This window comes from Dysidea avara, chromosome 7 (genome assembly GCF_963678975.1).
Source record: "Dysidea avara chromosome 7, odDysAvar1.4, whole genome shotgun sequence".
In the NCBI taxonomy this organism is placed as follows: Eukaryota; Metazoa; Porifera; class Demospongiae; order Dictyoceratida; family Dysideidae; genus Dysidea; species Dysidea avara.
In genome coordinates this window covers 35,263,787-35,278,185 of record NC_089278.1, presented here as the reverse complement: position 1 = coordinate 35,278,185, position 14,399 = coordinate 35,263,787, and the positions used below count along the sequence as shown (strand labels likewise).

The following is a 14,399-nucleotide window of genomic DNA, read 5'->3' as shown; positions in this document are numbered from 1 at the left end:
ACAGTAAAGTAGACCAGCTACAGTCAAGTAAATTTTTTTTAAGTCATTCAATGAGGGAGTTAGGGATAATGCTAACCTAGCAGTGGGGGGTCTAGAAGGGGGCTGAACAGTTAACCAATCCAGAAAACCTTGTGATTTTTAAAGTTCTGAGATCAGATTTTTATAGGCTACCATTTTATACTAGTACTAGATATAGCACAAAAGTTGTGACTAAGCTGTAGCTTTACCTGATGAGCTTGTTATGGAGTGGACATCTTGTCCTTGCACTTGGTGGTGTTGACCTTGAGGCCTATGTTGATGTATTTTATTCCGGCCAGGCTGGCTTTTTTTTTTCTTTTTTATTTGACAAATAGTATAATAATAATGACATGATGACACAGCAAGTGTCACTGTATAAACACTATTGTAATTAGCTGATTCTGCTCTCCACCAAACGCAGTTCAGTGGAGATAGCAGGATGCTCTGATGGTTGTAACATTCTGCTCCCTCGAATAGCCAGCACAGCAGAACATAATAAAGAAAATGAGATAGCACAATGCATCCAGGAGAGTGTTTGGTGGTAGGATGTACCGTGCTTCTGGGATACAAGATCGGCAAGACAGTTGTAGAAAACAGTAGCTTCTTTGCCCAAGCCCGCAGAAGTGGAAAAAACAAGTGGGGTGAAAGATTCACATTCAACATTGCATGCATGATCTCCATATTCACACTTTTTCTCAAGCTCATGTCTATGGAAAAGGGAAGCAATTCGGGTCTGGCGATAGCTTGGTGTGTTGGGGTGGAAAACCCTTATGTCAAATAATGCACCCTGCCAAGGTTGCGTCTGCCCCAAAAGCCCCTTGCATGGATATCAGCCCTTGTATTGTTACTACAGTTAGCAGAAGATGGTGTGATGGATTCCCCAGTGAGAGGTAACAGAGGAGGCTCAACGGCGACATCATGGCACACTTCCTGTAACCATTCTGCTGTAAGGTCTCATAATTCATTATGACGGTTAAGTACTGCTAGTGCTGGGTGGGAAAGATCTTGTCTGTGGTGGTACTCCTGGCTGTGCCAGCTTAGCTCTGAGCAAGTAGCTGGTGAGATTCCTGTTGGATTTGTAGCACATTCTTGGTTTATGATCTTTAACAAATTTGTGTAGTCTTCTGTTGGCTATGTTTGCATTCTGCATGGTGGTCCAGTGTCTGCTGACGAGTCTGAAAGATTGTTCTATTAGAGTATCCTTTTTTAATGCAGTGGGAGGTACCTGAATAGTAAAAATTAATGTTAACATTCCTGAGTAAAATTACATGCATGCTACTGAAATATGGTGGTATAATTTTAGTTGTTTGCTATGACGAATTTCAAAGTTAGACTGCCACTATGCTAAGTTTTATCCTAGTCTCGTGCCCAGATCTTTCCTTTCAGTTGTGTGGGGGTAGAGAAAAAAGGGTCTTTTTCTCTGCCCCCACACAAAAAGAAAAAAAAAAGCAGTCTGCAGCTGGGCATGAGACTACAGATACCCACGGCCACTGCCTAGGTAGCTAGTACAAGCTACAGGTGTACCAGAAGATATGCATGGTAACAGCCAGTGAAACAGTAAAAGAACATCAATGACGGCTGTAGAAATTAGTTAACTATGCAGACTGCAGAGTCTGGCTATGAAAAACTAGACATTTTGTGTGGCTGCATTTGTGACAATAAGTTAACTAACACATAATTACATAGGATTTTTACCCCATTATCAAGAGGGCTTTCCCGCCTGCTATGTACTCTATAAAACATAATTCATCCAAAAGGTACAGAATAACATAATATAGCTATCCTGTAGTTACGAGTGTAGTAACTGGATCAACTTGGCTTAAGGTGGCACTGAAGTAATTATGTGAAGCCATACAATGCCCATTTGTCACGATTAAAATTAGCCCACGCGCTTAATTAGCTATTTTAGGGTGATGGAGAACTCCGCTTGTGAACCATGTAGTCTAAGTTTAAAGAGTGCTTATGATAGCCTGTAATGTTGTAGCTTAGCATGCCAAGTTCCGTGAAATCACCCGCTTTAATTTCGTGGCTATCAAACTCTGAACTTACGAGCCGATTTTAAAAATAACTCACCCCAGAAACAACCTAGCACTAAGCCGCCTTGGCTCTTATGGTTTCTCACCTTGTAGAACAACTCTATGGAATCCTTTTTAACGATAACAACGTGGAAACTGGTTAAATGCAAACCCGCACTTTTCAACAAGTGATATTATGCCCGTCAACAGCGAATCACGAAAAATCTTTCCATAGCCCTGTGAAGAAACACTTCACCAGTGCCTCTGCCAAATTTTGAGGGTCTATGGTACATAAATATGGAGTTATTTCACCAATTGTAAGACAGTGTAACTGCAGTGTAGCTGGCCAGGGCACGCTCCGTAAAGCAGTAATCACGCGATGATAGCTGGTGTTGTTCACCATGAAGTTACCAGAGTTTTGACAAGGTGATGAAGTTAGTACGTGAATATCGTTACTTGTATCAGCAATAGTAGTCTGACAGTCTGATAGAGTTGGTTCTTTCAATATTTCGAAGTGCTTTGCTTTGTTCTACTAGTTTTCCGTGTTTTTTTGCGCATGGCCATAAACATGATGTCCCATTAGCATTGTAAGGCTTCATTTGATTACTTCAGCGCCACCTTAAGGTTACGGAATAGTTTAAAATGCGTGGGCGGAACAAATTACAAAACCTGCTTTAAACCAAGCAGGGATAAATAATTTCACCAACTGTGTAGTGTTAGCAATACAACTAATTGTGCTTGTTAGTTTTTACCACAGAACAACGACTGTTCTTGGGTGTGTGGTCCACAATAGAGCGATGTTTTATAAAAACGCGCCGCCAAAAACCATACTAACAGATTACTGAATCCTTATAATTTCAACACAAGTGACTAAACAACTAAAATATCTAGGTCCTGTGGAAGCGATTTTTAAAGTTACTAGTTGACGTTTTATTGAACTTTTAGTAGTTTTTTCGAGTGAAACAAGCTCTTTGAAGGCTTGTATCTGAGTCACTGGGAAGAAACACGCCAAAAACGCTTCCACAGGACCTAATAAATTTAATATACAGTATCACTATGCCCCAGAAATTCCAATAGAGCCTACAGCTTTTGCTGTATTTGGCGGCGGAAAAACATGGTAGTGACAGCTGGAGCTGAGCGATGTATGGGCTGACTTACTTGTGTTCCTACAACAAATTGTAGTGTTCCACCTGCCTCAAACTACACTGTAGCTACATAAAAACATTAAATATGAAGGGCTTCACCTTCATTTAAAACTTTTCACGCTGCTAGACTGGTTTTATGGGCTTCTCAAAAAATATCGATAGGCATTCAAAATTTTGAATGATTGCCCGTGACTATACCGTAACCTTAACCAACTCTACTGAAACACATAGTTTATTATACAATCATAGATAAAAGACACTCCTACCGATATAATATTTTTATGCAGCTATATACAATTCTCTACTTCATATCAACATGTTGATAGCCCATCACCAACCATCAGATCTTGTGCTGCTATGGATACCATGAACTGAAATATGTGTCTATGATGTAATTTGAGTTGGCCATTTCAAAATAGACTACTTGTTGCAGTAATACTAATTAATTCCCATGAATCAAATACTTTGTAAAACATTACACTGATATGAAACTTTAAAAGGTAGCGATAAAACCAGTTTAATGTTTTCACAGGCTGATCACAAACACCCCTAGTATCTCTATATGGATTATTCAATAGATATGTTGGTGGTTCCTCCATAGCATGCATCAGCACATATACCAATGTAGCATGACAAGTCTTGTGTAGCCAGTCTCCTTCATTTGTGGGCCAAGGATTATGTGAGGCTAGTGAGGTGAATTAGACACAGACAAACATTGAACACTAAACAGGTGAAATTTGTTGATAACTCACAAATGCAACTAATAACACTGTATTATCAACTATCAGTTACCTACAAAGGCTCAAATACACACTATGAAATAAGGTGCAGTCAAATCAACAAAAATGTCTTCTGTTTGTTTCTTGTAATTTCAGCTCATTTGGAGACGGCAAACCCCACACGGTTGTTCCCCACATCAAAGATAGTGTAGTAGGTACCAATGAATACATCACCAAGAATCCACAGTGGACCAATATCTGAAGGTAGGTCAATACCAATAAATCCACTCAAACATTCAGTCTCTCCTTTAGTCGTGATCTATTGTAATAGAAAAAATGTAATGTATATACTATAGTATGTACACTTGGTAAAGGACAGTCATTATTGCTGTGACTTTTTCTTTTTTTTTGTCTTCAACTTTTCAGCAAAAGTGCCCCCCCCCCCCCCCCCCCCCCATTTCCAAACTCTGGATCCGCCCCTGCTTTATTCAACCCACCAGTCATCACTATGAAGTTCACTAATTGACTGGTAAGCACAAAAATCACAAGTACTCAGTATCAGTATCGATACTCATCAGTACCATTACAAAAGTACTTGGAATTGTATCAAAGCAAAATTTTCTGGTATTGCCCACCCCTACCTAATAGGATCCAGAATCATTAGATTTCTTTGATGTTATACTGTTATCTCTCTCCTATTATATAGGGAATCAGGCAAGCTGTGGTTGTGGGACTGAATTTTGCCATAATTGTGGGATTCAATTTTAATACATCAACAGTAGTTTTTGTTACTTTTGTAAATGTGGTAATTAAAGGAACATAATTAAACACTAGTCTCTTAAAATTACTACATTAGCCAAAGTAAAACTACTGTTTGATGTATTAAAATTGAATCCCACAATCACAGCTTGTTTGGCAAAATTCAATCCCACAATCACAGCTTACTCGGTTCCCTATATAACAGAAGGGTATAACGACTAAAGATTTTGCCAATAGATCAGTTCATTTAATGTGAAAGTATTTTAATTGCTGTAGTATATGCTATTGTGCAATACTGGATGCTGTGGTTAGCCATGAAAATGTACAGAAATCATTGGGAAACGGACAACCAAAGGAACTAAATCCTTTAAAGAAAGTAAAGAAGATATCCGTGTTTTGAAGACAGCATGGAAAACTACATAAATTTCTACACCTGATGGTGGTTGTCTGCTGCTTCTAGGTGTAGCAACTGGCGAGTTATGAGCCGTTGAAGTTGAAAGTGCCTGGCGAAAAAGTTGTCTAGTGACGAAGCATGCAAGCAGGTGCTTGTTTCTATGTTTATAATGTGGAATAACAACACTAAAACAAGCATTAGGATCACCTGGATAGTGTTTGCTGACTCGCTAAACATGGTGTTTGCTTGTACAAAGCTTTGCCAATCGGTTCTGAATGGTTTTCAAGTACAAACTCACTATTACCAACCATGAAAAGTGCTGTTCAGCAAAATCTTAAACTTTGCGACTCTATAACTCGCTTATCCGTTACCCTATTCACAGCAGACAACCACGAAGCGAAAGAGAAATTAATGTAGTTTCGATCTATGTACAGAGAATTGGAACATACCGTATACTTTGTAAGTAACGGAGATTTAACCATCGATTATCATCGTTTTCCCAATGGCTTCAATACATTTTTATGGGCATCCACAGAATCCAATTGTTACGTCATACGCAATTGACACTAATTGCATTTTTAAGGTCCTTAAGGTTACGGAATAGTTTAAAATGCGTGGGCGGAACAAATTACAAAACCTGCTTTAGCCCAAGCAGGGATAAATAATTTCAACAACTGTGTTGTGTTTAGCAATATAACTAATTGTGCTTGTTTGTTTTTACTACAGAACAATGACTGTTCTTGGGTGTGTGGTCCACAATAGAGCGATGTTTTATAAAAACGTGCCGCCAAAAACCAGACTAACAGATTACTGAATCCTTATAATTCCAACACAAGTGACTAAACAACTAAAATATCTAGGTCCTGTGGAAGCGATTTTTTAAGTTACTGGTTGTATAGACGTTTTATTACACTTTTAGTAGTTTTTTCGAGTGAAACAAGCTCTTTGAAGGCTTGTAACTGAGTCACTGGGAAGAAACATGCCAAAAATGCTTCCACAGGACCTAACAAATTTACTATACAGCATCACTATGCCCCAGAAATGCCAATAGAGCCTACAGCTTTTGCTGTATTTGGCTGTGGAAAAACATGGTAGTGACAGCTGGAGCTGAGCAATATACGGGCTGGCTTACCTGTGTTACTACAACAAATTGTAGTGTTCCACCTGCCTCAAACTACACTGTAGCTACATAAAAACATTAAATATGAAGGGCTTCACCTTCATTTAAAACTTTTCACGCTGCTAGACTGGTTTTATGGGCTTCTCAAAAAGTATTGATAGGCATTCAAAATTTTGAATGATTGCCCGTGACTATACCGTAACCTTAAATGAACTGGTCTATTAGGTAAGTCTGCACACTAAAGTAGAACATATTAGTTATACCACGGGCACTTGTGCTTTGCCTGTATATACGCACTTGCCTTCGGGCCTGCAGCCCTCGGGCACGTACATGTATATCGGGCAAAGCACTTGTGCCTGTGGTATAACTATTACCTGTAAGCCTGTATAAAGTGTAAACAATTTTGTGCAATAATATCTGTGAATGCAATACCACTAACCTCCAGCACATATTCTTTTCCAGAGAGAGGGAATTCCTTTCCACCAATGGTGATGTAAATGATGGGCAGGGAAGGAATAGAGCTGCAATCAACCGTGTACTGTGTGGTGAGAAATAATATTACACATATTAACCTTGCTGAAAACAACTTCATTTCATGTCAACTATATAGCAAACAATTTTAAATAACTGAAAGTGAATCAAAACAGCAAATGGCTTGTACAAACTGAGCTATGTCATGGACTCAACAATGGCAGGTGATGAAGCAAACCATAGCTAATTGAGTTTTAGAATGGCCACTACAATGAGGTGGTCATACCTATAACAGAAGCTAATAGTCTTGCAGCCATCTACAAGTCATACATACTCAATACATACCTCTCCACCAACTGCTGCTTTAGCTCCAATCAGTGCCTGAATCCTAGTAACTTCACTCTTTGGTCCAGCGATCAGAGAAGTACCAGTGTCAGCAATAGCATTACATCCTCCACTGCATACATTTGTCCCCTTAATTCTCATCCTGCAATGGAATGTTTGTTTCAACTCTTAACACAAATGCTTCATAACAATTCAGTGGGAAACCACTAATGGCAGACTAAAGCATTTTATAACTTAACAAAAGTTAGTATAGACTTTAAGTCGTAAACCACTTACAGCTGAAATATTTGAACACTCTTCTATAGAGTAGAATTACAGGTAGTTCAAATATTTACCACTACACTGACTTTGTGTATAATTGTACATTGCTTTATTATTTGACAAATATGTCTCCTATGGCGTTTGTCAAATCCTTTTGTAAATCTTGTAAGGCTGAAAAAATGAAATAGAGGTGAACAGCTACCGTTTTCAGATCAGGGTAAGAATATTTTAACATATGTGCAGTTGTCTGTCTTCTCATAACGCTTTCTATTTGTTTGTAGGGATTTTCATTGCTGCAAATAATTGTACTCATATTTGTCATGCAAACTATCAGTATTGATATCGGTTCTCAGAGCGTCTGTGGCGATTACCGATATGGTAGAAATTGCTATACTAGCAGCCGATTCAATCACCGATCTGATTTTCGGTACATCTCTACAATGTAGGGAATCTAATGTGTTTCATTGCTATTAATGTGTATAGAGCTATACAGATCATGAGTGTTCAAAGTGATATCCAGCCTCGACCAGCCACCGTTAACACACTCTGACTGTATACATCATATTATACATAATGGTACAGTGAGTTGAACCTCTGTATCAGTTTCGCCCATTCAATTTCTCTAATAGAACATACAGCTGTTAGCAAACTGCTCCAATTACAACAATCACTTCTATTGTGAGAATTCTATTCAGCTTATTCGGGTCCTACTAAATACACAATATGTTGGACAAACTTACGAGGCCATGTTGAACTGCCAGTATCCTTGCTTTGTGACTCGTTCATAGAAAATGTCTCCTTGATAGTGAGTAGGATCTACACCACCCAGGTCTAACTCTCCACCTTCTTTACGCGAGCTCGGATCCCTGCATTGATAAACAATATTTATACTCTATCCACACAATGATGTTAACTGGAAACAGTGTAACAGTACTGTATTTTTATTATGTAGTCGCAATACAATATGTTACTGAGTATTTAACAGGCACAAGAAACAAATTGATGTTGAGCTACTTCAGGCTCCCACGCTAGCTAAGTAGAATATTTAATACATCAATTTGCTTTGTTTTGTATTATATAGTATATGCATAGAACATTTACTTTTTCTCTTCTGTATTTCATAATTTATTGATAATTTTGTACTTACTATGTTTCTGTTGTTAAGGAAATGTAACTCAAACTAACTGCATTACACCACAAACAATGCTCAAAACCATCTTCATAACTGTTGAATGGCATTCCTTCTGAATATTTTCTCGACAAAGGTTTGAGCCTGCTCTTCATTTTTGGACACACCTCTTTGGACTCAAAAGAATTCTAGTTGCTTGCAAGGTCTGTGCTGTTGTTTTTCCATTTACAACACCATACAACTTACTAGGAAGGTTGTTCACGCTTTATTCTCACCCATATTTCAAACTGGTCTACACTTAAGGGTGAACAGCTTGTAAGTTTAATATAGTATATAGAGTGTTCACCCAACCAATACTGTCATGAGGAGAAATCAAGGCACGTTTTGGGTGATATTGTATCATGGGCCAAACCATCATCATCCTTACTATACAGCAGTACTATCGCACTGTATGATATTTACTTGAATATAATTTGTGCATCACTTCATGCAAGAATTATGTCTATTTTTGTAATTGCAATAAAATATTCCAATACAATTGATTACGATGTTGCTGTTTTGAACACAGTATCAGAATCCAATATCACAATATACAATCACAATATTACCCATCACTAGGGAGAAATGCATAGCGTATAGTACCAGGCAAAGGGCTAGTTGTCTGTTCCTCTATAACTAGTTATCATAAGATGATAACCTACTATACAATAAATATCAGCACTTTTGATACAAAGAGTTGAATGACAGATGTACTCTGCCCTGTGGTTAGATTATATAGTTGTCATTTTTTGTACTGTCAGCATGCTATAAGTGATGAGCCCTACAATGATCCGGCAAGTAACGCCTGTTTTAAACAAACAATCAACACCCACAAAAGTTCACACACAAACACAAACACTGGTGATACAAAGTTTCCCAATCGACTAACTTTACCTGTTCAGGTAGAAGGCAAACAATGGCTCAGGCACCAATTTTTGTTTCATCATATTGTAGAACACTGGGACCACACCATCAACTGATATGGTAGGGAAGGCCATCCCAAGGATGCCATCAAACTTGGCTGCAATGAAAGATATTCCAGGCTGGTGAATAGCCTCTCCAAATGTCTGATCCTTAACACACAATCCTGCAAACTGTATTAGAGACTCTGTAACACACTAACTCACGCAAGACAATTAATTATACAGGGTTCTAACCACACTGGTCGGCAGTGGCCAAAGTAGCCACCACTTGTTGAAAATGACCATTCACACACACACTACACACACACGACTCTTTCAAGTTATACACTTACACAGACAGTGTCAGAGCTGAGGAAACCAGTTAATTGTCCAGTGCCATACTTGATGGCAAAACTGGTACCATTCTTCTTATAAGTGGATGACTTGCTACTGTCGTATCTTTCGTGAGTCCCTTAAAATGAAAAACATCATTGTAGTATAACTAAGCTTTGCAGTGGTACAGTACGTTACTTGTTTGACCATTTTATTTGTACACCTATATGACTGCTCTATAAGAGGTAGAAAACACTCTAACAGAACAGTCACCAGGTCACCTTATACAACCAATACAATAATCTGCGCTCAGTACAACTTCAACTCCCCTGCAACTTCTTAATGATGTAATGCAGTGTGTTACCATGAAGGCCTCAGGGTCCTGGGACCAACGGAATTATTGCAAGAGACTTTGTAAGTTGTTTCGAGTTATTAATCATGCCTATCATTAACCCTCTCACCGCCACAACAGCCATATGGCAGTTTCGATATATAAACACCCATAGCATCACATTTTAAGCGCTCTATAACTTCAGTCGAGTGTTCTAGTAGCTCCTGTGTTTATCCTGTAGCGGCCACACCCTTAAGCGAATGGGAACAGGGATAACCGGTCTCTTGCGCACTATCACACGGTTAGATGATGCAATTGCATACTTTCGGAATGTCGATAACAAGCATTGTAGGCAATTCTTCGAAGTGATAATGACACTACTAATGAAGTGAAACAATAAGGAGAAGGATTATATAGGTTGGAGTGGTGTGTTGCTACTTTTTTACGCCTTGAAACAGTGACCTCGTGTCTGTATGCGCATGCGCACTTGCTCAAATGCTGGAAAACCAGACTTGGTGATCATCACTTCAACTGTTAGCAATGTTTATTGTGTTATTATAAACAGTCCTAACCTGTAAAGTTGTGAAATTTCAAGTTTGGTTCACCTAGGCCGATTTTTGCACTTTGAAGTGATATAATGACTTTTTGGTTGCTCTTGTGTAAACAGCAACTTGATAATTGAATTCCTTGTTCTATAGCAAGTAAGTTGATATATAGTTTTATAGGATTATATGGTATAGTGTGTAAGTTATAGCAGTTTAGAAGCAGTAGATTGGAAGCCTCTACAAATTTGGCGGTGAGGGGTTTAAAAGGCAATGGGAGAAGCCGATCTGTAACATTTGGAACATGTCGTGGTGCCCATGTGTTTCTTTACACGAGTGATGACAAAAGAAACTGGACTCGCTTCATCAATAAACATTACATCATTGTTAGTTTGGGATTACATTTAAAGATGACTATAACAATCTTGCAGGTTAACGTTGTGCAATAACATTTCAATCAAGTTTCATAGTTCACATGAAGCAGTGTGACATATTGTTTCCAAGTGAATATCCTAATAAAAAAATGCGACGGCTAGAGGCCAGCATCCATAGCTTCTTATGAACAAGCTTTCAAAGTTTTGTTACCCCAGCATTAACAAAAAAAAAACTGACAAAAAAATAAATTTAAAGCTTGCATAACTCAAAACAAACTGTATGGAACACAGAGAAGTGTGCTCTTATTCCTGAATACCATATTTACACACTATCCATGATGCTTTGTATTCAAACTTGTTAGACAAGATCCCTGACTACTGAAGAATTTACAAACTATGGAGGTACTTAATTGCCATCAGGGCTTCTATGGTATCCTGCAGTGTTATAAGTTCATGATATAACACATTTCATTTCACAGCTAGCTACAGAGACTGTAAGACTTATGCACCAGCTCCCAAAGTCTTTTCTCTTTCAGTAATTTAATTTTGTTACACAGAACAGTATATATATATATATATAGTAGGAACCACAAAGGAGTTTAGGGACCAGCACATCGATAAAAAGTGCTGAAACAAGCTGGAGTAGTGCACGATATTAAATCACAGTAAAACAATAAGAAGTGTTATATCCCTACTGTGCATTTCCGTTATCCTGAGCACAGTAGGGATATAGCACTTCTTATTGTTTTACTGTTATTTAATATCGTGCACTACTCCAACTTGTTTTAGTACTTTTTATTGATGTGCTATGGTCCCTATTCTAGTTGAAAATTCCAAATTTTTTCAGCACCAACTTGTTTCAGCACTTTTTATCGATGTGCTGGTCCCTAAACAGCCTCAATTTTCCCTGACGATGATGAGGCAGTATTGGTTAGGTAAAACTAAGCCCAAACAAACTTTCAGATCAACCCGAAACGCTTTCAACATATTGCTACAGAAATTTTTTTATTTAAACAGAATTTTCTACTGACTAAATAACTGACTGATGCCTTCAGACAAGCATAACTCGATAACGGCTAAGGCTACGGGCTTGATTTTTTCACTGTTCGACGTCACTTCGGTCCAAGAGGTGACTCTTGGCATACCGCAGTACATACAATGCATTCTTCATGGACTTACCAGTGTCCTCCTTTGTGTCCCATTCATCTTTGCTGACAGCAAGTAGTGTCAATTTGGTGGTAGCACGTAATGGCTTCCCTTCTTAACAAAAATGTTCGTACTTTTGATGGTGGTTACTTCGATTGCAGAGGTGCTTTTCAAACAGTTTTTGATTCGTATTGCTGTAACGGGTTCAACATAGTTGACAACGAAGCGTAATGGATACTTCACTTTTCAGATGATAATTGATATAACTGGGGCGCATGGTACCATTTCTTTCAGTATGCATGGGTTGTAGAGGTGCTTTTCGAACAGGTCTTGATTCGTACTGCTGTGTAACAGGTTGAATATAGCTGACAATGAAGCGTAATGGATACTTCACTTTTCAGACAATATAGCTGGGGCATACAGTGCCAATTCAGATGTGGTATGCGTGGGTTCACCAGTCATAATAATTATTTACAAAAAAAAGTTAACAAACAAGTACACAGAAAAATTTGGAATTTTCAACTAGAATAGGGACCATAGCACATCAATAAAAAGTACTGAAACAAGTTGGAGTAGCGCACGATATTAAATAACAGTAAAACAATAAGAAGTGCTATATCCCTACTGTGCTCAGGATAACGGAAATGCACAGTAGGGATATAACACTTCTTATTGTTTTACTGTGATTTAATATCGTGCACTACTCCAGCTTGTTTCAGCACTTTTTATCGATGTGCTGGTCCCTACTCTAGTTCCAAATTTTAGAACAAATGCCTACTGCCAGATGGTCGTATTAACGAGATCATTGCCTTATCTTTGTTTGGGATTTGTACAATAAGTTTACTACAAGAACGTAGTAGAGTGAGATTTCACCACACAACAATGATTGTCTACTAAGCCTTACTACAAGCGATATCCAGTATAGAGCATTGTTTAGAAGGCACCCACAGGTTGGAGGATCCAGTGTCAAACACAACAGTGAAGGTTTGTGGTGGTGTTCCAATAGTAATTTTACCATAGTATTGAGCCTGCAAAGGAAAAACACATTGTACTACAGTACTCAACATTATCTACCCACACCTCACACACACACACGCTCTTAACCTTACAAACATACATAATAACATAGTACTCACATCAAGATAGTTCACTAGTGGTTCAGGATCATCAGATACACCTCCATACTTCCTCTCCAGAGCTGCTTTACGTAGTCCACCACTCAATGCAGGAATTATCCTGGACTCATCCTTGAACAGCTTAATGCTATGGAACAACAATTTTTAAAATTGTCAAACATACCAGAGAAATATTGATACAAGATCCAGTCGGGGTGGGGGGTACTGGTCTCCCCTGAGCTAGCTATTGCCCCCCCCCCCCCCCCACACACACACACACACAGAGGTTTATACCTACTGATACGTAGTTAGAAATGAAAGCGATAATCATGATCATTCCCAAAATTCTATAATCAAATGGTCAATATTCAGTGGCATCAAAGTAAAATTTCACCAATATCTCCCTTTTATTGTAACCCTGGTTATTTGGATGATCAATGGTGACACATAACAAAAGTTATCTTTTAGGATTGCCTCCACTCTCTGCATAGTGATTCAATGAGTATTGAACTGCATTTAGTACTATTTACTCAAGACTGTTGAGGTGCTCACTGTCAATTCATGATTTTAATGGATACCTTAGAGTCCTTGTTTCAAGATTTCATAAAATCCTTGTACCTGCGTAGCTGCACCATCAATTTCAACACATTACAAAGTGTACAACTTTTATCCCTTAACCAGTGATAATTTTGCTTGGTAGTATCACATACGCACTTATTGCTGCGCTTCCTTCCTAGTTTATCTACGTATCACGTGACCAAGCATTGCAACTTCTGCCTGAGCGACAAAGTTCACAAGTAATTAAATGCCGTTTGTTACATGCCCAGTTGCACAACGCATTATCAAGTACTGACGGCACACAAATCCGCACCAATTAGAGACGACCAGGACGAAAGTACGACCTATCAAACCATGTCTATGATCAAACTAAAATTATCTCGACATTAAATATTCTGCAGCTAGTAGCACACACACACTGTACATACCTGTTCAACGCGTCACAATACACGACAAGAAGACACAACGCTATCACCAGCTTCATGTTCACCAGCTGCTACTGACCTCTCACCAGATGTCACGTGTTGTTGTGATTAGTGCAGTCATGTGAGACACGCGCCGTTAAGGTAACCTTTGACCTTTCTCGGTATGGCTTGATGATATGATGCAAGAATATTCCAAGAGGTCAAAATGTTTGAAAACGACAACAGCTAGCCATAGATTTATAGCCCAGGGTTCAGTCA

The 14,399-nt window shown here is 38.6% G+C and overlaps 1 protein-coding gene and 2 long non-coding RNA genes across 5 annotated transcripts; 2 read left to right on the top strand and 1 right to left on the bottom strand.

The window, feature by feature from the left end:
- Positions 1 to 2,127: 2,127 nt before the first annotated feature.
- LOC136260326 (uncharacterized) lies at positions 2,128 to 4,119 on the top strand. Its single transcript, XR_010703499.1, has 2 exons — positions 2,128 to 2,459; positions 3,780 to 4,119. It is a non-coding gene; the product is annotated as an uncharacterized lncRNA (long non-coding RNA).
- LOC136260324 (lysosomal aspartic protease-like) lies at positions 3,894 to 14,263 on the bottom strand. Its single transcript, XM_066054018.1, has 9 exons — positions 14,145 to 14,263; positions 13,180 to 13,306; positions 12,948 to 13,071; positions 9,671 to 9,789; positions 9,310 to 9,509; positions 7,988 to 8,113; positions 6,987 to 7,128; positions 6,610 to 6,708; positions 3,894 to 4,216 (listed from the first exon to the last, which is right to left on the bottom strand). Exons 1-9 carry the CDS (start codon positions 14,198 to 14,200, stop codon positions 4,055 to 4,057), a joined length of 1,155 nt encoding a protein of 384 aa, XP_065910090.1. The 5' UTR covers positions 14,201 to 14,263; the 3' UTR covers positions 3,894 to 4,054.
- Positions 6,616 to 8,426, top strand: LOC136260325 (uncharacterized). 3 transcript variants are annotated; one of them, XR_010703498.1, is made up of 4 exons: positions 6,616 to 7,464; positions 7,529 to 7,674; positions 7,731 to 7,823; positions 7,877 to 8,426. It is a non-coding gene; the product is annotated as an uncharacterized lncRNA (long non-coding RNA). The 3 variants fall into 3 exon arrangements; XR_010703497.1 differs by having other exon boundaries at positions 7,529 to 7,689; positions 7,741 to 7,823; XR_010703496.1 differs by having other exon boundaries at positions 7,529 to 7,823.
- Positions 14,264 to 14,399: the final 136 nt, after the last annotated feature.

Coding starts and splice junctions, on each gene's coding strand:
- LOC136260324 (XM_066054018.1), bottom strand. CDS start 14,200: ATGAAGCTGGTGATAGCGTTGTGTCTTCTTGTCGTGTATTGTGACGCG. Junction 8,114..9,309: donor TTTGCCTTCTACCTGAACAG/GTAAAGTTAGTC, acceptor TTATCAATGCAG/GGATCCGAGCTCGCGTAAAG. Junction 6,709..6,986: donor AAGCAGCAGTTGGTGGAGAG/GTATGTATTGAG, acceptor CTCACCACACAG/TACACGGTTGATTGCAGCTC.